Here is a 25,121-nt window from a genome sequence, read left to right as displayed (position 1 = left end):
CGGGCACCCGCACTGCCACCTTTCCCTCCCTCGCCGGATGCGACGGAGGGCGCGGGGCGGGACCGCGGGGCCCGTGCCTCCGCCTGTGGGTCCGCTGCGCTCCCTCCAACCTCCCGCCTCAGCCCTGAGACCGCCCTCTGGCACCGCACCGCCCCGCTACAGCAACTCTCTTCGGCTTGCAAGTCCGGTGCGGCGGGAGACGGGGGTGAGCGGTATGGTTCGCTCGCTCAACTCTATCGTGGCCGTGTGCCAGAACATGGGCATCGGGAAGGACGGCAACCTGCCCTGGCCGCCCCTGAGGTACCGCGGGTCGGGCGGGGTTCTTCCCGCCAGGGCGGTGGGAGCGCGGCAGGACTACGACTCCCGGCGTGCAGCGCGGCGCGTTCCTCACCGGCAGGCGTCGTAGCACCGCGCGGGGCGCGCTGGGAGTTGTAGTCCTGGAGGGCAATGATCAACAGGGCGGGAAAGTGCCCGCCGTGGCTGTTGTCGGGCCTGAGGCCTGGACCGTGGCTGCCGGGCCCCGAGGCCGTGCCGAGAAGCCCGGAGGGGCTCGGGGAGGCGAGTCAGCAGGCAAAGAGTTATCTCTCATACAAAGAGAGGCCGGACCAGTGGTCTTCCCTCTGGTACCGGGCCCTTGCCAGTCCAGATTCACCTCCCCCCGGCATCGTCGACACTTGCATGAGGTTTTTTTTCTAAATGCAGCTTATTCCCAAACCGAGCTGTTATTCTCTTCTTGTTTTCCTGCCAGGAATGAGTACAAGTACTTCCAGAGAATGACAAGCACATCCAATGTAGAAGGTAACATCTTTGTTGCTGAGTTGTGCCTCAGTTTGGGTGGTACCAGTTAGGGAAAAGACTGGTAGGTAATTTAACACTGCCCTGATACAGAAGTTCTGCTCCTGCAAACAGCCTGCCCTCCCAAGCCTCACGAGTATTTTATATCTTTGTAAAGCTGTCATGTTAAATAAACTGGAGCTGAATCAGACGTTTCTGGGCTGACATAAAAATAATTTCCAAGTCTTGTTTCTCCAAAAGAGTAGAAAACTTCACCTATCTGCCTTTACCTACAGCTCTAGCTGTGAACAAGTTGCAAATTGAAAGCTTTTACATGCTGATTAATAAAAAGGGTGGTTTTGGGGGGGCTGTATTAGCTTATCTAAGTTGTTTGCTGTAGCTCAGCCTTGGCCATGTGTTCCACTGCCCTGGGCCTTGTGACAGTAATTTTGCTTAATTTTCTGAGTGCTGAGCTGTCCCAATACCTCAGGAAACCCTAACCACACTAATAATAATTAGAGCAGTGGTGCTGCAGCCATATGTACCTGTGTACAGCCATGTGCTGCAACATGCAACCACACTGGTAATATGCAGCACTAGTGTCCAGTCCCAGCAAGACCTTTGCAGCACAGCAGTTTTGTAGACTATCAATTAGGTAGAGATAAAACCAGTTATTTCAGAGTAAAAAAAACCGTGAAAATCAGCACAAGAAAGAGAGGAATTGGAATGCAAAAGATGCAAACAGCAGATTAGTTCTGACTGGATACTTAGCTGCTTCCAGAAGAAGTAAGTCTTGCTTTGCTTTGTTCTCATTGCCTTTTCACACTGACTGTGGTGCTGGTTTGACACTTCCTTAAACTGTTTTAATTCTCTAACCAAGCAGACTGGGCTCCTGGGTGTCTGCAGGGACTGCCAGCACAAGGTGTGTGGTGGGAGAAGCAAGCAAGCACTGGGAAAGGGGGAATAGGACCTTTCCTGAGCCATGCAGTCAGCTCACTCCTTCTGGTGAAATCAGAGCCATGAGAGACAATAGATTTATCCTGACATTTCTGCTGCTTCTTTATTTACCAATATGGTCACTAATTTTTCTGTGGGATTTTGTTTCTTGTTTCTGTTAAAACTACTGAATAGCAGAATTCACCTGTTTGCTAAAACTTCTGTCCAGGCTAACACTGTGCCCTTGTTTTAACTGAGTGACCTATTCCATCATGTGATTTGAAGGTCTATTCCACATTCCACTAGGAATACTTAACCTCACTTTTGCAACAGTCCTTAGGGAAGGATTTTACTTATGTTTTGGAGATGTGATTCAGCAACCTTATGTACAAACAAGGCAGAACACAAAGTCTTTCTATATGTCTGCAACTTGCATCTTACCTCCCACAAATAACCTGAAAAAGATACTGGAAATATATTGAAAAAGAAAAAAACTTGCTCCATCTTGTTCACAGATCTTTTGATCTTAGAAGCCATGCAGTTAATCTGTTTCATACCCAGACCTCTTAATGCATATTGCTGCCGTAAATCTTCACAGCAGAGATTCACCATTGTTTTTGGAAATGTCAGCATTACTGATGTTTGAAAGTGGGAAGGGTACAACAGAGCAGCATCACCTGATCTTGCTTTCAGTCTTCCTGCAGGCCTCCTCTGCTGTAAGTTAGCCATTGGTCTAGACATTGTTTTCACCCTGTAGTTATCCCAGTGAGACACTCTAGTGAAAAAATGCATATATTTTTTCAGAACTTCTTCATTTTCTTCAGCAGTTGTGCTATTGGTCTAGTCTAAGCTGACACTCAGTCTGTCTCTTGGAAATTTGCTCATGAAGGCTCTCTGCAGGAGAAGGGTCTTTAAGACACTGCTAATAAACAACTGGAGCATCTGCCCTCTGGTAGGATCTGGTATAACCAGTGTCACAGTTTAACACTGGCCCAGCAATTAAACTGAATAACAGATCTCTCTATTAATCCCCCTCCCTCTTGATAAAGGAAGGAGAGGAATAAAGGAAAGAGACTTATGGGTTGGAAACTGAATATACAGCTTTAATGGAACGGTAATGATAAAAAGGAAAAATTACTAAATATATACAAATATACAGGAAAATTGATACCATGTTCTTCCCTCTCTCCCCCAAATAACTCTCACATCACCAAGGTGACCAGATCAAGAAGCAGGCTGGATAGATGTGAACAAATAATACTTTCTTTTCTCTGAAATCCCTCCTGCTGTGTTGCTGTAAAAAACCTGCATCTCAGCCTCTGTGTTTATTTCTCTGACATCTGCATTTGGTCATAAAGAAAAACCTTCTTAGCAGGGCATACATAAAAGAAAATCAGATTATGAATGCTAGGGTTTAGTCATTAATTGTATGTGTGAATTCTAGAATATGATTGAGCTCCTGCTGCATTCCTGCTTCCGATTTCTGCTTTCTGATTTCATTTGGCTGGTTTATTATCCTTTTGCCTGGCTTTTTTTTTTTTTTTTTTTTAACAATACAAAGCTGGCAATTATTCCTGATCATATGGCTGGAATGAGGGAACACGCAAACACGGAGTTGATAACAGGATGGTGCTGGGATTTATACAGAGAACAATGATGATTTTTCACATCAAGAGAACTCTTTTCAGGGTGTGGTATCACACATGAAGATTAATTTGGCCTCGTAACCACAGCAGACCAGTCAATGTCTGTGTGGTGCATGTAATGGATCAGTGACATGCCTTTCTTGGTTTTCCTTCCATTATAAGTGTATATGTGTGCATGAGACTACTGTGGTGTCAGCTGCCCACCAAAAAAGGCTACTAAAGTTCTCTTCTATGCATGTGACTAATCTAAGAATCAGGGCCTAAGTTTGTACTTTTGCTAACTGCTGAAATAGAGCTCAGAAGAAGGTGGGAAGTCCACCAGGTGTCACTGAGCAACCAAAACAAAGTGGAACAGAGCAAAAACACCCTTTAAATAAGTGTCTTCTCTCTTCCTCAGGGAAACAGAATGCACTGATAATGGGCAGAAAAACCTGGTTCTCCATTCCTGAGAAGAATCGGCCTTTAAAAGACAGAATTAATATAGTGCTAAGCAGGGAGCTCAGGTATGTGTGATGAATGATAAGCCTGTAAAACAAATTAAAAGTCTGCATCTAAAAATATGTGTAGCAATACCTCTGGCTAGGCATCATCTCAACCTAGTTCTGAGTGATAGCACTTCTTTATCTTCTCTATCTTTTGTTACTTGTTATTTTTATTATTTTAAATACTTCACAAGATAATTGTCATTGTTTTGCATAATGAATGCTAGTCCTAACTCTACATGCAAACATCTGGCGAGTTGTCAGTAGTCTTTCTGACTCATGCATTTAACTGTATTTCTCTAGTTCCTGGTTACTCTGGTGGCCCTTTTTTAATCCTTATTTTTATTAGCATTTAAGGAACAAGAAATTTCCTTTTTCAGACCACTCTTCTTGAATGCATTACCCCTAGTCATCCAAATATTCTTAAAGAAATACATCCCCATACAAGGGTTTATTGCTTTGGGGGCATTTGGTAAGTTTAGGGCTGAATGTGGGAGGGGCAGAGGGTACATGGGGTCTTTTCTACTAGTTCTACTGAATGAAATGTTAATCTTCTAGAATTCAAGAAGAATATTATATAGATCTATCAATTTCTCAGTCACACTTTTTTTAACATGATACAAATCTTCTGATCTGTATTTTATGATGCCTCTTAAGTCACAGTTATGATTAAACTGTGGTTTTGTTGAGCAATCCTGCTGTCAGAAAATTCTAACATAGTTTAGCAATAATAGGCATTCCAAAATAATTAACTAATGTGAAGCATATACTCATTTGAGAATCTGTCAAAACACTTTGTATGTCTAGATTGTGTTATCATGATTAATGATCTTTTAATTTTTTTGTAATAAAACTTTGTTTTTTCTAGGGAAATCCCAAAAGGTGCACATTATCTTTCCAAAAGTCTGGATGATGCCTTAGCTCTTTTGGATTCACCAGAGTTAAAAAATAAAGTGGACATGATTTGGATTGTTGGAGGTACTTCAGTTTACAAGGTACATTTAGAGTTCTCCTAACTGACTCTGTTTCTGCAATGGCATGAGGACAGATCAAGTTTCTAATAGTGAAACAATTCTAATGGTGAAACAAGTGAATAGCAAACTCCAGTAATTCCAACAGGAAAGTCCTGGAGAGTAATTTCAACTCAAAAGTTTAAAATACCTGTCCATGAAACCAAGTGTTGGTCTTGCTAATGGTCCAGTGCCATACAATCGTTTCACTTCTAAGAGCTTTTCTTTAATAGCTAAATTTACTGCTATTGTTATGTTTATTTTTCTGAGGTGGAATGCACTGAGCTTTACTCATGTCTGGTTTACTGACTGACTCTGCAGAGGATGTGGGGAAAAAAGGAAAAATGATCCAGCATTTGTAGCCAGATGCTAAATGTAGCAACTGAAAGCCACAGTTTATACAAGTATACAAGTAAGCAAAAGAGGATTTAGAGATGGCAGGTGATGCTGTCAGCAGCAAGGGGAGATACTCATACAACAAAACAGAACTCTCTCTTTTTCCCATACAGCAGGCAGATGTCCTTGCTGTTTCTGTTCCCTGGGTTTCTGTTGGTATCCATGCATGTCCCAGAAAGGCAGCGTGTGCCACTTTTTTCTTAGGACCATCTTTTCACAGACAAAGCTCTGTATAAACTGCCCTGTTTTCCCACGAATGCACTGTGTTTGATTCCTCAGCCTTTTTTCTCCCTTCCCCCAAACCTTTCCTCTCGTCTTCCTTTCATGCACATGTAAATTCTACTCAATTATCCGTGCCTCCACCCCTATTCCTAAAGTCATCCTTGCAGCCCCTACACAGACAGGGTTCTGCCCTTTAACTCAATTTATTTTGACTTCTTCTAAGCTCATAAGATTTGTATTTGTTGTCAAACAGTACCACTCAAAGATTATGGCTGTCAACACTAGTTCCTTTCATATCAATCAGGGGAATGTAGAGCATTCTGATAAAAAAAATATTCATTAGGAATTGCAAGGCAAATTCTTTTTAATTTTTAATATTAGTTATTACAAGTATGCTCTGAAATACACACCATTTCTTGTTGGGCACTTAAAACTTCAGGCGTGTGATGAAAATGCCTTCATGATCCTGGTGGCAAATTAGGGCTTTTATGCAATAGCCACATACTCATCTAGAGCCTTAAAGAGTGATTATTTTTCTTTGTTCTTCCAGGAGTTTCTGTGTTGTAGGCTTCTATTTTAAATATTTTTCCACTGCCTGGCTGATATTTTTTAGAAAACAATGCAAATTTTTAAGACTACTACTCACTAGTACTTAGATTGTGAATAGGTAGTTTTGATCAACAGTGCTTTTGCAATATGTTTGTGCTAATCAACACAAGGGAATGTGAATTAAAATTTCAACTTTCAAGCATCTATTTGGGACATTTCAAAAGAATTTGTAATTCATTAGGGATAAATCTGGCAGTTTTATACAAACTCCTGCATTTAAACTAGCTTTGTGATCTTAATTAAAAGGGCATGATGGAAGCCATGTACCTCTCATACAACTGCTGGGTCAAATTTTTAGTGGCTGTATTCAAGGTGCACAAAGGATTACAGGAATATTTCCATTATACTGTGCAGAAATGTGTGGGAAGTAAAAGAGTGGTTGGTAATTGAAGTGAACCATTTTATTCAGTTGTGGTAGGTATTTGCTTTTAAAGCATTATTTTGATTGTACTGCTTTGTTTGGCTTGAAGCTTTAGAACAGATTCTATTTATTAATACCAGCCTGTGATAGTGAAAGAGTAACTACTTCTGCAAGTAATTGCAACGTGAGTGGTTTGACATGGGTAGTGTTGAGGACATGACATTTCCACTTCAAGCACTTTATGGAGTGTAACCCAACGTTCAGATTTTTCAAACCAGATAGAGCTCTGTGACAACAAACCTTAATGAGAGCAGGCCACTCAAGGAAGTGGCCATACTTTTCATCAGCCACCTGCAGATACCTAACCTTAGCAACTTCTAATCAGTTAATCAGTTTGGCCTAGGGAGGTTCACCATGTCCAGGGTTGTTGTCACTGAACTCCCTGGAGCAATCTTCCAAGCCATGTTTCTGTAGGTGATATGGTGAGGGCACATGCACATGATCTCCCAGGCTCTTGCTCTCTTTGGTTTCCCACATCCCTTGTGTTCCCAGGCTCTTGCTCTCTTTGGTTTCCCACATCCCTTGTGTGGATCTGGGCTACCCAGGAAGCACTACCAAGCAAGCCAGAAGCACTACCAAGACTGGCCCATGAAATGAGGCAGATTTCAGAGACATTTCAGGAGGTTTTCAGAGAAACTCAAGGCTGAAAAGGGATGCTGGCACCTTCTTTCTGCACAGAGTCTTCCCAGATACCATGCTGAAACACAAGCCTGGCTTATCCCTATCCAGAGAGTTTTGCCTTGGTAGAGCATTTACCCAGCTGCCTGAGTGCAGAAGGGCACTCTTTGGGACACAGGTGTCCATCCTGTCTCAGGCTCAAGTAGAGATGTCTGCTCTGTCCTCCACAGGCTCTGAGGCAATCAGAAGTGATAAAACATGCACTCCAGGATGACAGCTCTGGACAGAATGCTGCTCACAGCAACAGGGGCAAGGAATGGCATGGAGGCAAGGGACTGCTGCTGTGTCCAACCTCTTCCTCATAGGACTGCAGAGGAGAGAGGAGCAAGCTGACAGTCTCTGAACATTTTTAAAGACAGAGTGCAGCTCTGTTGGTCATGTCCATCTTTCCCACTGCCTCTAGGTTCTCAAGGACACAGCTTTCTCCAGGGTAGTGGTAGCACTGGCATAAGCTGCCTCAAGTCCTGTGAAGAGCAGAGAAAGGTGAGCTCTGAACAAAGTGGCCATCCAGATTCACATGTAGGTTACATTCATGCTGTGTTCAGCAGTGTACTCTGAGGAACAGCCTCTTCTGGGCTTTGACCCCAGCAACAGGAAAAGGCAGAGCAGTGTGATGTTGTAGGCATTTTGGTGGGGTTAGAGAGAGCTGAGTAGAGTTATTAGGATGTGAGAACAGAAAGGATTGGAAAGGACTCCCACAGTCCAGTGAACGTTCAAATAGATCATGCAGCCTTCATCTACTTAAGTCTGACTTGACACCACTCACCTTTTCAAGTTTGTGATCTCTTGATAGGTCATCCCCAAGAAATTTAGTTCATGCATGCCAAGACTGATTCCTGGTTCAGATGATGTAGTAAAGCACAGTGAGCAGGGGCAATTGGAAAATTATTTTCAAAAACACATTTCTGCTCTGAGTTAAGACATTGATATAAACACACTTCTCATGGTCATATTGCCTCTTAAATGACAAGTTCAGGTCTTGTCTTTGAAAAAATAGCACTACCTGGTGATCCCAAGGGAGCCTGTACAGTATAAATTACATTAGTCCCGGTTTACTGGATTTAAACTGTTTTAAACTGATAAAAAACCCTCAGGTTTTACTGGAAATAGGTACTGTAAGACCAGCACACTGCCAAATATCAAACAGAGCCTTAAAAAAAATATAGCAAACAAAAAAACCCGACAAAAACTGGTGCAGATTTACTTAAGTGTATAGTATCATGTTATGCTATGTTTTGTGTAGGGTGTTTAATGTAACTCTGGCACTGTAAAAAGAACTAAGCACAAAATAACTAAGCATAAATCCCTAACAGTGAACCAACTGGTGGAAAAGGAAAGGAAAAAACAACCTGGCAACAAAACTTAAAAATAAGAATTGAAGAATTAGTGACTCAGGTCCTCATAGCCAAGGCCTCTTCAGCAACACCGGAACAGGCTATATTTCAAACAGTTTTTCACCTTGATAAAACAGTTTTTCCTACAGCATCTCAAAGGTTTAAAATTGTCTCTTCTAATTTAGATGTTCCTACTCAGCTTGTTGATTTCTCAATGCCACAAGAGCAAACAGCACTCAAGATGACATTGCTGAAACACAGAATTTTATTCGAGGATAAATTTGGAGAAAAAACTTGGTAGTATCATAGCAAAATGAAAAGTTGTTTCATGAGGTTTTATTGGTTTCGTTGTTTAGTTAATACCAAGGCTGGCTGTAACAGAAAGTAGCTGCTGCTGATAAGTAGCAATTGGGGAAATTCTTCAAAGAGGTTTGAACTGGAAAATTAAATTTCCAGTAATCTCCAAGGATAAATTTTATCTAATATTCATACTCAGGTGTATTCCTATGTATTAAGTGTTGGACGTGTTGTGTTTAGTAATCTACCCTCTTTCATTCTTCAAAATTATTGAATTATGAAGTTGCTATTCATATTTAGGGCAGCAAATCTCTTGCAGATGGTTAATTACCCTCTTAAACAGTGATTCTTGACTGAGCATATCAGCTTCCCTTTTCTGAGTGCCCTGGGTGGGTTGGAAATGCCACATTTGCTGAGCTTCAAATTTTTGCTCTAGAATAACTACAACTTTAAAAGAGTGAAGTATTAACAATTTGAGTCACTAGTTTTTTGTTTTTTCAAAGCGTGTGAACACCTTACTAGCTAATGGTAATACACATTTTCAAGCTTGCATTTTACTTTGTCAGAATTTCCTGTAAACTGCAACAGAAATAATAGTAATTTTTTTTACCTTCCCTGCAAATAAGACAAAGTGTTTTTGAGCTGTGTCCCTGCTGGAATAGAGACTGGTGCTTGTGTTACCATATTTTTCAAGTGCTGCATTCAGTCTGAGGCACGACAGAGGACTGAGATGCTCTTACAAGGGGCATATGCAGACAGCTCATTTTTATATGCTTGTATGCTCCACTCTTGCAGGTCACACTGCTGTTGCTCCCTTCAAGCAGTGCTCTCAAAGCATCCTGCAACGAGCAGGCTTCTCTGAGCTGTGTGATGCTGCGGGCCTGGGGGACATCAGACTAAAAGCTCAGAGTATTACTCTGCTCTGGGAAAAGCTGGTGCAAAAAGCTGAGCACTGTATTGGCTTCTCTGATAGCTCTGGTTTAGAGTGAACTAATCACTGTGGCTTAATCCTATTAAGGTTTTTGAATGCTGGTAACATTATGTAAAGTGAAGACTGAAGATTGTTGTGGTTGTGTTGTCTGTATGCTCTTTCCCTGTCACACCAAGCTCATGCTAATGTTTTTCAGGTCTGAATGATTATGGTCTTGATGAATTGTTTCCAAGGAAGGTTACTGTCTTCCTGGGGTATATGCAAGTGTGACTCACTTCTATACTGTAATGCTGCAGAATCCTTCTTTTTCCACGGGTAGTTCTGTAGATTTGGGTAGGTGTCTGAACTAAAAGATAGCAGCAAGAAGTTTTCCTGTATTTCTATGCCTTTCTAGGTGTTTTTTGAGAAAGGATTTGAGTACTTTTAGTGCAGTTCTCTAATGCCTAGTTTTGTATCAAAGTGGCAGTTGTCACAGCATTGCAGCTGACAGCACTGTCCTCCCATAGAGATTTATGTTTTCTAAAATCATATCTGTGATTGTTGTAGTCATACTTCCAGTGGTTTTTTTGGTTTTACTTGGTTTAAAATTAAATTAGAGGAAACGAAACTACAATATTAGCAATGGACTAGTGGATTAACTAAAAATCTCTTCTAAAAGTTTAAGAATTTTCTTTAATTTAGCAACTTTATACTTTCATGGACTTGAAAGGGATATACACAGCCTTTTCAGTAGTCTTCAAAATAAACTCAGAGGTTGTTTAGTGTGGAAATAAAGGTGTAATAGTGCTACTACTCCTAAAGAAGCTTTTTGTGTGCTCATTCTTATGAACAAACACATTGTTCAGACATTCTTCTAGGAAAAAAAAATATGCCTTAAAAAGGTTTAATATATGAGTCAGTTGCAGACACAAAGCATTAGTGGCTTGGAAAGGAAGGGCTGTACCCCTGCTAAGCTGAGTCCTAGCAGTGTGGGAAGGAAGGATTTTTGAAGGTATTGATTCTCCTGATTATCACCACAACCCTTCTAATAGCCAGAGTTTAACTTAGGCAGGTTCTTTTACCAAGGTAAGATCTAGAACTTTTTAAAATCTTCAGCTGTGAGATTTCTTAAATGTATAAAATACATATCTTAATGCTTTTGTAGCTTCAAAATGCAGGTTGGCTATATGATCTAGTACTTTTCAAGGATCTGAAAACAGAAGCATATAAATGTACTGTTTATCTTGAAGTTTTTGAAATTTATTTTTGAAAGAGTGTCTGAATTGGCAAAGTTGTTGCCTAGTTGTTGCCTAGCAGTAAACAGACTTGAAGATAAGTGCCTCACATAGCTGCTTTGTCTGTTTCATTTATTTTATGTAACGGATAAATGAGAATGCAGAAGCCTTTGGTGTGATTCCTAAAACCTGTGAATCTTTAAATTCCTGGAAATAATTTGTCCCTTCCGCAGCAACTGGTTGCTATGCCCACCTAGGTTTAGATCTATCAAATATTTTCCACATAATACTTGTGAAACTGCACAGCTATTCCTTGTCGCAGAGCTTCAGGGCTGCTTTAACTTGTGCTCTACAAATTAAAACTAATTCAGGGTGATGATCCTGCACATGCAGACATAATCTGATCTTGTCTAGCTGACAGTTCAAGCAGTTGGAGGTTATTTGGGATCCTTATGTCATCTCATTTTTGTTTTATGCTTTGCTTTGTTTTGTTTTTATGCTTCAGAGGCAGACCTGCTGAGGATTTGGAAGTGAGCAAAAAGGGCATGCTAGAATCTTTTCACAGGGATGTGAAGATAGGTAAATTAAATTAAATTAAACAGGACTCTGGTTCACATACACATGATGTATGTGGGACAACAGGAGGGGTCCTGACACTTCAGCTCTCCTGTCCTCTGTCTCTTGTGGAAAGATATCTCTGCTTGAGAGAAGTGGTTCTGGTGTTTCTGAAAGATCAACAGCCACAGTTTTAATAGTTTGTGCTTTCATGTGAACCAAAAATCAGCTTGTGTTTCCTCACTATATCAGACTACAATCTCTTACAAAGTTAAGAAGCTGCTACAGAAGGAAGTGAGCCTGCCTGGGGAAAAAACACATAGGCAATTCCCAAGGGAAAACAGTGCAGGTACAAATACAGTCCAAGAATAACTGATGAGATTATGAGGGGAAAACACAGCCAATTAAAATAATACCTATAATGACTATGAGACCCATCATGGCAGTGGAGTGAGGGGAATGTAATGACCATGGAGCGAGGATGCAGATTTTTCAATTTTACAGAACCTTGAGGTCAGAAACATCATAATTTTGTTTTAAAGTACTCTTCTTGCCCTATTACAATTATTTCAAAGAGTCCCCTCTTACTATCTTATCTTTTCCACCACATCCATTATCCTTGCATTTACCAAATACAAAAAAACAAACAAAAAAGGCAATCTGATCTCCTATTTACTGAAAATTGTTTTTCTGTTGAATATTGTGCTAACTTCCCATGGTATTGCCTGGCCACTGTAAATATGTCCAGTTACTGTGCATTCTGTTTCAATATTCAAAGTTATTTACATCTATAACTTCATCTTAGTATATGTTACATCAAAACAAAGTCATGTTGGACTGCTGAAGTGAGTTGGATAGGACAAGGAATTGCCTTAATCCTTAGGCAAATGCCAGAGTTGTGATGAGGCACCTCCTTATATTGCCAGGTCCATAGCAGTAGTTTGCAGAGGTGGAGTCCAGTCCTCTCCAGGCAGTTTCCTTTAGAGACTCTACACGTGGCAAGTTTCATGTTTGATACAAAATTTACTTATTTGAAGTTTTCTCAAGTTCTTGTCAGGGAACATGGAGGACCAGCTGCTTGCAGAGGGGTGGGAGCTGGGACCAAGGCCCAGTAACCTGACTTGGATTGGCCTCAGTAACCAAAGCTCATGGTCTATAGGGTGGCATCAGGCCCCACAAAGGTAACTAGAGACAGACATAGCCCTGGGGTGATTGGACAGGGCCAGCCCATGAGATGGTTAAACTCTGTACTTCAATCCCAATACAAGTAAAAATCACACTTGAGGAAGTAGAGCAACAGACTTGAAAACAAGTGCCTCACATAGCTGCTTTTGTCTGTCTTTATTTACTTTATGTAACTGATAGATGAGAAAGCAGAAGCCTTTGGTGTGATTCCTAAAACCTGTGAATCTTTAAATTCCTGGAAATAATTTGTCCCTTCTGCAGCAATTGGTTGCTATGATATGGTTCAGCTATGTCCTTCAATCACAAAACAAGTGAAAATCACTTCAGAAAGTAGAACAACAGAAACTGAAGTCAAATCACTTTACAGATGTGTCTCCCCTTGCCCATCTTTCACTGCCATGATGCTGGGCATTTCCAGCTGTTGAGAAGGAACCACTTGGGTTAAGATCAGCTCAAGCCAGTGGCTTTTCCTCAGGTTCTTTTTGTTTGTTGCTTAGTTTTTAGGAGCCATGTCCACATGCAGACTTCCAGAGCTGGTCAGGCTAACTTGGAAAGCTTGTGTGCATTTTTATTAACTTGGGGACAGTTACACAGCTGGGGTTACACAGTTACACAGTTGGTCTATTCAACTGGTGGAACTTCATTTACAGTGAAGGTCGCCTTCAGGTCCCCCTCATGCTACGTTCAGCTTTCTTTGCAGTATTTGTCATTGGTCACTGTATTTGCTTCCCTGACCTGCCTGGGCTGTGCAGAGCTCTTCCTCAAGCTGAATTTCCATAGAGCTGGATAGGAAGTTGATTTATTCCTCTACTACAAAACAGAAGTATCTCTGTTTACAGAATACACTATGTTTGTATTTGTGAAGTGGATTATTCTGTCATTCTGAAGGTGTATGTCTGTCCTTTTACCTCCCACCCTTACTTAAAGAATGAAAAAATGGGTTATTTATATACAAACTAGATAAACACTTCAGTGCTGTTGGGTGCTGGCGTGCTATGACTTAGGCCTTCCATTTTAAGCAATTCAGCAGTGAAAGAGCAGCTTTTCTGTAAACTAACTTCTCAGCAGTGATACCAATTAATTTTATTTTATTAAATTGGCTATTACTTGGTTCCTGTACTTGTCAAAGTAGTACCTAACAGTATGCTGCAGTGTGAATTGCCTTTAATAAAGAGCGTTGCTCATTGTTAATTTATGAGAAGAAACAAATAAAAGCTTTTCAAAAATACATAGTAAACTGCCAGTATAGCATTGAATGGATTATTTTTATGCCAAGAAGATCTGGAAGAGCTGTCTTTCCAGACAGATCTGGAAACAAAACTTATTAATAATATCTTCTGAGTTTGTATGAATTTGTTAGTGAGGAACTGGCCTAATGGGTGTCTTCATTCAACGCCCTTGGAAACTTTCTTTGCTGTTGTTATGTAGCTTTCAGTGCATAGTGTCGCTTTGTCATAATCCAGAGATGAAACTTTGTAGTGAAACTGGTAGATAATTTTATCACTGGAACTGAAAACTAATGCAGAGTAAAAATATATTTTAAATCCTTAGCGGTGATATTAATTAAACATGGGAACAAGTTACCTTGAAATGTGGGCCTCTCCTGCCACTCCTGCTTCCTGTTTTTTAAAGAGGAGTGATTTAGAAACTGCATGTTGAGACTAGACAATACTACTTCCTTCTCACAGGGGTACTCAAATTTTTTCTTAATTTCTGTCAGATGCTCCAGGCTCTGAGAATAGGTATTGCTGCCACTTGACAGGCAGAATTGGCACAGGATGCACTTGTCTTCTTGAGCCAAGTACAAAAGAGAAGATGTATAGTTCAATTTTCATTACTTTGTCTAAACCACATAATGCATTAGTAACTGAGTTGTAGTTTTAGTTTTGCATGTTTGGAATGCAGGCCAGAAATAGAAAATATTCTCTGACTCTTGTCTCTTGGTTCTTTTTGAATGCTGCCATGGTGATGGCTGATGCAGGCAGAACAACAATTTTGAGAGTTGTTGAAGAATACTAGTGTTCCAAATAAGAATTTATATATGATGTTATCTTCTGGACTTTGAATGGTGTTACAAAACCACTATTCATATAAGAATAATAATTTTAGTAAACAGCACTACTTAATGTCCTGTTAAGTGTTTCAAAGGAACAACTTAATTTTAATTGTTTCTATTTTTTTAAAAGGCAGCGATGGAGAAGCCACTTAATCATCGATTGTTTATTACAAGAATTTTGCAGGAATTTGAAAGTGACACATTTTTTCCAGAGATTGACTACAAGGACTACAAACTTCTCACTGAGTAAGTATCAAGATACACACTAGTCTTCTGTTCAGACGGAAACTTAGTAATCTAATTTAGATGTGCAAGGACACTTTTAAAGCCATTTTAAAATGTTCTATTCTGCATTAGAGGTACTTTTCACTGTGTTTCTCCCTACACTGTCATATTGTACTTAGAACCTGGAGCTGCACTGCACTTAGCACAGAGAGGTTTTGGGGACTTAAAACCTTCCCAGTAATTTTTTCAGTAAACAAGTCTATTTGTTGGTTTGCTTGGAAAGTAACTTTCTTACTGTTTATCACTTTAGAATTACTCAAATATTTATGAAGTTTTAGAAGTCTCTGTGTGTTGTTAGTCAATTGTATTTAGTCTCTGAATATCTCTGGTAAATTGCCAGAACAGTTAAATGGACTTGATCTTTTAAAGATTTGTAAGGTTACTCCTTTCTCTTGAGAAAATTATTTCTTCCTAACAAACTTATTAGGAACTGTTAAGCTTCTGCCATTCACTCTGTTTTTTGCCCTATGTTATCCTTGTCATATTCCAGTCTTACTTTTATGTCTTCTCCAACAAGATTCCAAAGATTTCATCCAACAGGCAAGATGGCAAAAATTCAAATGTCTGCCTTAAGAACTGTCAAGGAGATTTCCTCTTCTTGCTTCTTGCTTCTCTCATTTTGGTTCCCACCTGGTAACAGAACAGCAGTGGAAGAAACAGAAATGTGCATGGTACATTTCTTGTCAGGGATGTGCACAGGAATGGATTAGCACTGAAGTGAGGGAGAATAGCTAGAGGCAGGAAGGAAGGATGTGGGAGAGACAAACAAGGTGATTGAGGAGGAGAAATCACCTTTTCCAGTTCTAACATGTTCTGAACTGCTCTGTGCCATATGATGAGCCCACCTGAGTGTCCTGATGTCTGACCCAAAGCTCCCCTCTCTCCCTCTTGGCTGTTTCTCAGGAGTACATTGGTTTGGGCCAGTGTACTGAAATCAGAATTTGGCCTTAGAGCATAGATTTACAGAATAGCAGGTAATTCTTTCTCTACAGTGGAAATCTGATAGAATCAAGCCTAGCAAATAAAACTGAAGATTTCTTTCTCCCTTAAAGGCAAAAGAGAGCTGAACAGATTTTTCAAAGTGTCTTACAAGTGACTCATAGTGATATTTTTATCTACTTGTTGGCTTTACTTTTTATTCTCCCCTTTCTCCAGATACCCAGGTGTCCCTGCTGATATCCAAGAAGAGAATGGGATCCAGTACAAATTTGAAGTGTATGAAAAAGCTGTCTTGGCACAATAGATAAGACTTTCTGTACTTCTGTATAGGGGCAGACATTTGAATACATGGAGCATTACTGAAAGCAATATATTAAATTAATGAGAGAAAATCCTTCTTGATAGTATAATACCAGAGTAGCAAATTATTCCCAAAAACACACCCCACACTCAGAATGTAAAACCTGCACTGGAAATAGGAAGGTGGTAAGTGGTGTGAAAGAGGTTGCTTTAAGCAATATCGCAACTAAGGTTGTGTGAGACCTTGTATTAATCTTTACAATCCATGGCAGCATACCTAACAATGCCATAAGTAATGAAAGGTATTAGACTGCATCAGAACCTTTCCACCTAATCAAAAGTTTTGAGTATCTCCTAGTTTAAAATGTCCACCATTGAGAAAATCTCAAAACTCCTGGATTTGACTGGAATTGTATAGATGTCTATAACAATCTTTAAATCATACTGTGAAAGAAGAAAATTTTTGAAAGCATAAGAAGAGAAATGGAGTCTGGAGGTATCAGGCAGTTGAGGGATAGATTGATTCTTCATGGAGGTGATCTCTTGTCATCTGAACAGTCCTGGGTACATAGCTTTCTTTAAGCTCTTGGCTGAAAATAGCAGCTTACAAAGTAATCTGATAAAGAAGCTGTAACATTTCCATTAACTTCAAGCTGGTGTAAAAGCTTGCTGTTCTTATAAAGAGTTGTTATGTCAGCTTGACTGTGGCCAGTTTGCCATATAAAAGCATAAATGTAGCCTTCTTCACAGGATATGTGTTAATGTTCCTTTTAAGTGTTACCACTGCAGATTGGGAGTGCTCATTTGTCAGTGTGATTCTGAATATTCTGTGTTACACTGGAGTATAGATTAGCAGCAGGTAGTGGGGTCCTGTCACCTCTTTTGTTCAACATAGTTGGGATAACAATGTTCTCCACTGCTGTTCCCTAAAACCTAGTGTAGTGAGAAATACACTGGTAGTGTAGTAACACTGTAATTCTAATGGCATACAACTGTTGCACAAAGCTTATTATTGTCACAGCAGTATCAGTAATATTCCTCTGTTGCTCTGTTTTGCCTTGGGAGGAGTTTGTCAGATGGCAGAGGACTCCATATGCAAAGTGTTGTGGGGAAGAGCTGGGATGTACCATGTCCATCTCTGCTCCCTTGTGCTGCCTCCATGTGTTGCACATCAGTCTGAGACCAGAAGAGTGGGGAAAAAAAAAGGATTAAAATTTAAAAACCTGCTGTTTCATCAAAACATTTTAAAAACATTGTCTTACGAAGCAGTATTGTGGAAGATTCAATTAATCATGCTCTTTTTTTAATGTCACATTGAGGCCCAGTTGCAACATCAGAGAGTTATTAGCACAGAGGAGCATAGCAGTTTTCTACAAGAAAATTAAACCTTGATTTTTCTTGCTTATGAAAACAAACCTCTTTTATAAGAAAAAACACTTTGAATTTCAGCTGTGAGCACCTCTTGAATTTTCCATGGCCGGTCACAACATTTAACTGATTAAAAAAATTGGTTTTGCAGTATCCTTTCTTGTTTGTATCAGGTTTTTTCTGTGTTGTTTTTGCATTCTTAAAAATGTAGAAATTCTATGTTGATCTTGCCCCATATGTGCTAATTTTACATCAATTGATAACGATTAAAACAACAAAGTAACACTCTTGCGTAATGCATCAAAAATTCTTCTGAGTTGTAATTTGCCAATACGTCGTGAAAGGGAAGGAAAAAGACTGTTGTCAGGAAGGTGTTATTTTTTAAAAAATAAAAAGTTACAGTGACCCTCAGAAGAGAAAATAGCCTCCCAGAAGTACCAAAAACAGATCAATGTTAAAAGCTCTGCACACCTAGTCTGTGACGCACCTGTGTTTCTGTCAATTGACATTTAATAGAAGTGGAAGCAAAGACTGCAGGCAATGTCAGCTTGCACTGTGATGCTGATGTGAATACGTGTTAGAAAATTTGTGCCTGAACACATGGTGCAGGGGATGTGGCTCACTTAGGCCCAGGGTTTTTTTGGAGTTTTGCTGTTTTGTTTTCTGGTTGTGATAGAAGCCCTAGATTCGGGGCCAAACCTTTGGCATCAGTGCTTTTAAATGTGCCCTGCAGATTGCAATCAAGAGTTAAGAAAATACATTTTTTTGCAGTGAAGCTGGGCCTAGAAGCTGTGTGTTCATCATAATGATGACACATAACAAGGCTGGGTATGTACAGCTTCAGGAAGCTCGACAGGCAGGAGGGTCTAAGTTCATGTGTTGAGGAAGCACAGACAAAGACTGTTGACAGATGCATAATTTCCAGAAGGTGGTTACTTTGCACTTTTTCTTTTTTTTTTATATCTGTCTCCTTTTAAAGGTACCTCATGTTGTTCATTCAAAAACTAAGACAGGAAGTGCTTGCTCTGTTCTTCTAAAGGCCAGAGTTAGTACCTGGAATTCGTATGGGGCCTTTTACAAAAGTGATGCTTTGCTGAATGACAGATTGGTTGAAAAAGCAAGACATACAAAATAAAGTGTTTGCTGTTCAGTCACCTGAACTGGGCATTGCACCTGTTACCTCCCTATCTGTATTTGCTAGGGGAAGTATAAATATTTTATACTGGCTTGAAGTAAGAAATCCTCTGTTCCAAATACAACTTTCCCACGTTTTGTTTACTCCTGTACCTCACTTATGTATGATTCTATGAAAAGCCATATATTCTCATTATGTCTAGTACAGGGGGAAATGTCATGTTTTTTCCTCAGTTCCATGCAGCTAAGTGCAATTAACAGCATCATGAGTGACAACATAATCACTAATCACCAAGAAAAGTATAGTACAGATGTAATTTAATCCCCCTCATTCATGCTTTCCCAGGAACAAAGTGTTCTAAACAGATTAAAAATTTAATTTTTAAAGATAATACTAGTTTTAACAAGACAGCAAAAGCCTGCGGGTCTGCATAAGAGGTGAAAACCAAACCATTTAATGTTTCTGTTGCTTGTCTATTACTCATTATCTCTCTTATCTGACAGTGGACAGCAATTTCCATTTGGCAGTAGGAAGCTGATGTTTTCAGTAGCGTTATGGCCATGGTGTATTTAAGGACAGAACTGGGAACATTCCAACAACACATCTCTGACATGGAGAGCAATCCATGGAGGAGAAAGGTACGCACTAAATAATAAAATTTTCCTAATTTAGCAAACAGATTATTATTAGTACATATACAGAGCATGAGGGGAAAAACAGGAAGGGGAAAATGACAGTGATTAAGCTCATGCATGTTGTCTAAAGAGAGCATCAGGGGCACTTGTGTGAGATCTTAATTAGGACCAGACAACTATGTAGTCTTCATCAGCTAATTTGCCAAAGACACCTGTACCCAAACTATTCTGAGTAGTTAAAAAGAGCTCTGCTAACAGAAGAGGAATATATCAGCAGGAAGCAGCAGATTCATAAAGGGGGGAGGCTGTGGGAAGGGTTCTTTGTTAATCAGTGCAGAGAATAAGGTGACTAGAGGTGACAAATGAGATGACAAATCTTAGTGTATGAGACGGAGATACCTCCCTTATTATTCAGTTTTGCATTAACTGTCACTGCTTGCCCAGGAGGGCTGTAGCAATGAAGCCTACTAGGTCAGGGCAGACTGACCAAAAAATCACAAAAATCTAAAGAGGCAGGTCCTGGAACAAAGGAGTGGAAAGTGGCAAAGATAAGTGAGAGGAGGAAATTGATGTCTCCTACAATGATTTCACAGTTTCTTATGTTAGTTTGCCCTGCAACTATAATTACTAAGGAAGCACTTTCAAACTGTTGCAGGGTTTAGCACTTGTAAGGTGCAGTGACAAAGAATTTCATTAGTGGAGGATTTTCAGGGTTTGGATGTCTGCCTGACTGCCTTTGTCAGGTACACAGAAGTCATCAGCTACAATTCCTATCCTGAAGTGCCTGCACTACAGCTGAAAGCAAGAGTCCCATCACAGAGTATCCAGTAGCCCAAGGGTCAGCATTGTGCCTGCACTGAGGACCTCCTGCTTCCCTTGATGCACAGTATACTCTTTTGGAATTGCATATGGGAATTTTATTTTTTTTTTTATCTTCAGTTACAAGATTTGTTTTCTGCTGGCTCTGGGTGATCTTGGGTTATTCTCTGTTTTCTGTCTCAAGATCATTCTCTCTCACATAACATCAAAGCAAAATTTGTACTACAAGTCTTTTGCTAGATTAATTGACATAATTGGAAAAAAAAACCACAAGTGAGCTTTCAGGCAGAGTCCTATCCTGGTTACTTTCTCATGACTTTTTTCAAGTGACTTGAACAAGAGCTTGTGTGCCAAAACTTGCCTGTTTATCTCCAACTAAACTGGGTGGTTTAGTAGATTATCTTGCCATTTAAACCTTGTTCTGCTCATGTCTTTTAATGGTCTTGGCTGCAGCATTTGTGTATTGCCATCAGTCTTCAAGCTGTGGTCCTTTCAGTTTTGCCCATTAGCTCTTCAGCTGTCCTGCTGGGCTGGAAATTAACAGAAGTTCAGACAACTGTTCAGTTCAAGAAAGGAATGTATTTCAAATAGAGGTCTCTTAAGTATGTGCATATGTATATGTCTGATACACATACACAAGTATTACCACACGTACAGGTGGCACTTTGTGGTTTTCCTGATATTGGGCCATGTATTTGCCTAGTTAGGGAAAGCTTTAGGTGTGAAAGTGGGTATTTTGCTAAAGGATGTCTGCTATGAAAAAAAGACAAACTAAACTTGAGAGAACAAGAAATGAACTCATGGAAGCCTAAATCAGTGTCTTAAGCAGTTCAGTTTAATGAGAATCTTCCAAGCAGAATCTTCTTCAACAAACCGCCCATTATGTAGAACTCACTGATGGCTACAAATTGTGTCCCTGACTGGAGATAAACATAACTAAAACACAGTGTTTGCTTCATAGCTCCACGACAAAGGAACATGTTTCCAGTGTGCTTCCTTCTCCTGAACTCACAATTTTCCACACAACCCCCTGGTATGAACACTCACTCTGATTTCAGACAGCTGTATTAATTAATAAATTACCAGTCCCTTGATGGAGACCCCTACCCCACCTCTCAGCTGGCTGGAGGATAAAAAGCCTTTTGCACTTCCAACTGGGCCAGGCAGGTTTATTTAAGAACTCAGTGAAGAGTGATTTCAGCTGAACAAAGTGGGTCTGCCTGAAAGAAAATGGAGAAAAAACTCCAGAGATGCTTCCTACTGATGACACAGCTGTAGGGTCAGTAATTCCTGGTGATGGGCAGTGGTGAGCAAGTAAGGGCAATAATGTCACTCACTTCAGCATGCTGTAAGTGAACAGCTTTAAAACATGGAATAATTTGACAGGAGCTGTCAGAGAATGCTCCACGGAGGTGTACACCTCACAAACTCCAGAACATGTGATTGGAGGATGCCTGCTTTAACCCATGAGCAGAACATCTCCCTGGGTTACTGCATCCCATTCTTGCAGTAATGAAAAAACAAAACAAAAACAAACAAACAAAAAAACTCTCCCCAAAAGCCCCAAACCAAAGCAAACAGAAAAAAACAAAACAGAAAATAGAAAAATATTAAATATACCTTTTTTATGTGAGAAAACAAAACTTAGAATAGATCGGGCCAGCCCAGCCACTGAATTCTGAAGTGTGTGCAGTTGCACTGAGGAGTAGCTCAAAAGCTTTTGAACTTTTCATTGCTGTATCAGTAAGTTATTAAACATGGCAAAAAAACCCACCTGAAAACTATTTCTTGTTAAATCAGCTTGAAAGAGATTTTCATTTACACAAGTGCACGAAGGGAATTTTAATCACTATACCTCATCTTACTAAATTTTTTTCAGAAAAGCTGACATTTAAATCTGTTCCCATCAAGAGTACTAGGTAGAATTTAATATATCTAAGTTTAGAAAGAACTAATTTTCCTAATTAATTTTAAACTTTTTTTCTCATGTTTGTTCATATAGAAAGGAAATACCTTATTTTTGAGTTCTTCACTCATTAGGTGGTTTTATGCATATTGCTATTTCAGTCATGCAAAAGTGATTTCTTCAGTGTTGAATCTCAATGTCCTTCATTACATTATGGTTCATTTTCAGTGAGAATAATGTAGATTCTCTTCATTTTGTCACACAGCAATTACACTGTTGTTTACTGCACAATTTACTATGTAGTTTTGCCTAGTATGCAGTTCAGATTTCTGTAAAAACTACTATAGTGCACAAAGGGTACAGAAAACTTTCTGCTGTTATCTAAACAATTATTGTTTTCATTCAGTGTATTATTTATCTTCACTTGAATTAAATACTCATCCTGCAATTTATGGCAGAATTACAGGTAAGCCTGCTCAAAAAACAAATTGAAGAAAATATCTTGGGAGGAAAAAAAAAGCTTTGTAACAAAACTGTGTATTTTTCTTCTCAGTAGCGTGTAAGATACTGACCATCACTAGTACATGAGTTTCAAACAAGCCTGTAAGCAGAGAAGTAGCAGCTGGTGTCTTGAACTATTATGGGATTTTTCATGCTGATTAGGAAACAAATGCTGTGATAATTAATCCCTCTACTGACATAAATCCTAGTTACACGGCAGAGAGTATGCTTTGCTGCCCTCTTTAGCAATATGCCTAATACTATAATGTCAAATAATTTTAAGAAATTTTTTTTCACAATCTATTTTCAATTTTTCTGAGCACATGAGAAAGAGTCAACACTGTATATACTGCATTAGTAAATTGGATTCACAGGAAAGGATTAAAAAAATGCTGGTTATCCCACAAACCTGCTGATTCACAAGACTTCAGTGCTAGCATTTGTGTTGTGCATCATTGCAAGTGGTTGTGTCCATGGTACAAGACATTTTAGTGCAATAGTCTGTAAAATTGTTTAAAGAACTCCCATTCCTTCGATAATCATAATTATTCCTGCAAGTACCACTATAGTAATTCCCACGCACAGTCAATTTTTTAATTGAAGTAATTAGCAAAAATACACCAAACATTTCAGAGACCATATTGTTCCAGAAAGAAGGCTCTTGGTAATCATTATATGATTTAAAAATGCCTGAAAGAAATAAGGAGAAAACTCAGCTTTGGCGTCACCTCAGTGAAGCCAGAGGGGTAAGAACCTGACTGAATGTCACACAAACCTGTCTGGATGCTCTTACCTGGGGTGATTGGCCCAACAAAGTGTGTTAGGAAAGACAGTGCTGTATCAGGGATACCTCAAAATCAAAATTATCGAAGTTAGCATACAAAAAAATTAATAAAGTGGTTTTATTCTAGATTTTATGCTGCATGCAGACTTGTGGCTTTTCCTGAGACTCCTAGTGGAGTCTTCACTTCTTTTTGTTCTTCCTTATTTTTTAAACAAAACATTGCACTTCTCTGTACTCTACCTACTGTGTCTGTCTCCTCTCTTCTCTTTTAGACCTCTCCAGTGATGACTGTAGATCACCAACATAATCTCACTTCATTATACAAGCAAGCATCTGTACCCACTACATTTAATAAAAGATTTTTGAGAAACACTCTTGTTTACAATGGGCTATTTCATTCTCCTCAGCAAACAGTTCTAGCATGGTAAACATCTACCACTGCACATAATGTTTTAAGATGTATTTTTAAGGTACAAAATTAGTTTATAATATATTAATTTCAGGGTTGGTTTTTTTTCAGTCACCACAACTGAACGAAGTTAATCATGCTTCCATATTTTTCTGTTTATTCAGTTTTGGAAAAAATTCTAGGAACCAATACAAAGTAAAGTAATAGAATTATAGAATGATTTATATTACATTACGCCATGTTCCATTTACACACTAATACATTCATTTATAAGTATATATATATAGTAAGCAATCATGTCTCCTTCACTGGAATTACTTTTTGCTTGCGAAGGCTCAGGCTACTGAGCACCAAACAGACATGACAACCAGAGTTTTTACAATTCCCATGGCAAGCAAAACTTAAAGACAGAAGTTTTACTTCAGATCAAATAATTTTTTTTTTATTCACAGAAGGAAAATGGGGTGGGTACTTTCTTGTTTCCCAGGGTCTGCAGGATCCCAAAAATGCCCTGCTGTGCGCAGCAGGGCTCAGAAACCTGAGCATGGTTCTTGAGTGTTCCCTGACATCCCAGCTGGACTTTAAGCTCTGAAACCACCTTCCCAAAACAAGGCTACTCAGCTTGAGCTCTGCTGTCCAGGTCTGGGCTCCCAGCATCTTGCTGAGCTGGCAACCAGAAAACTAAGTTCCTTCAGTTTTACTGCCTGCCTGCCTGTACTCCTGCCTGCCTGTACTTGGCAGGGACAGTGCAGTGGAACATTTTGCTCAATTAAAATTAGTATTAGTAGCCTGTGGCCCTAAAGTTTTCCTCTGGTAGATAACTAAATAGCCCAACTATCAGTGAAATACAGGAGAGGATGGGTTGATAGAGATCTTGAGAGCGATACTAAGAAGTATGTTAAATACATATGCTGTGTGCATATGCAAAAACCTTATATATTTAAGAATTAACTTTGTACTGTTTTGATGTATTTCCTACTCTAGTTTTCCACCGACCTTTGCTATTACCATAAAAATCAACTTCTTGATACCAGTTGTTTTTAGATCCAATTAAAAGTAGCTGAAGGGGAGGATACTGAGACATTTGTAAAAAAAACTAATTATCTCCCTTAAAAGTGCTGCTTGCTTTTTTGTGTGTGTGCAATACATGCAATACTTTGTTGTTGTTGTTATTGTTTTTAAGATTTATTGTGGCTATCACAGGCACAACAGTACAATGCGGGCAAGGACAGGAGGCAGAATAAGGACACACAGATGAGAGCTGCAGAAACCGCAGCTGTGGAGATGCTCCCAC

General features: G+C 39.5%; 1 protein-coding gene across 2 annotated transcripts; it reads left to right on the top strand.

Annotated features, from left to right (window-relative positions):
- Window positions 1-77: 77 nt before the first annotated feature.
- On the top strand, window positions 78-23,790 carry DHFR (dihydrofolate reductase). 2 transcript variants are annotated; one of them, XM_030467846.1, is made up of 8 exons: window positions 78-300; window positions 749-798; window positions 3,754-3,859; window positions 4,707-4,833; window positions 14,877-14,992; window positions 16,187-16,246; window positions 19,277-19,411; window positions 23,691-23,790. In XM_030467846.1, the coding sequence occupies exons 1-7, from the start codon at window positions 215-217 to the stop codon at window positions 19,344-19,346; spliced, it is 615 nt and encodes a 204-aa protein (XP_030323706.1). In that variant the 5' UTR covers window positions 78-214; the 3' UTR covers window positions 19,347-19,411; window positions 23,691-23,790. The 2 variants fall into 2 exon arrangements, with proteins under 2 accessions (XP_030323706.1, XP_030323707.1); XM_030467847.1 differs by lacking the exon at window positions 16,187-16,246.
- Window positions 23,791-25,121: the final 1,331 nt, after the last annotated feature.

Source organism: Calypte anna, chromosome Z, assembly GCF_003957555.1.
Source record: "Calypte anna isolate BGI_N300 chromosome Z, bCalAnn1_v1.p, whole genome shotgun sequence".
NCBI classification, from domain to species: Eukaryota; Metazoa; Chordata; class Aves; order Apodiformes; family Trochilidae; genus Calypte; species Calypte anna.
This window is presented reverse-complemented; position numbering and strand designations above follow the sequence as displayed.

Excerpts from the sequence above, each read along its gene's own strand:
- DHFR (XM_030467846.1), top strand. The coding sequence starts at position 215 with ATGGTTCGCTCGCTCAACTCTATCGTGGCCGTGTGCCAGAACATGGGC. Across the intron at positions 4,834-14,876 it reads GAGGTACTTCAGTTTACAAG|GCAGCGATGGAGAAGCCACT; the intron begins GTACATTTAGAG and ends TTTTTTTAAAAG. Across the intron at positions 16,247-19,276 it reads ATCCAGTACAAATTTGAAGT|TGGACAGCAATTTCCATTTG; the intron begins GTATGAAAAAGC and ends CTTATCTGACAG.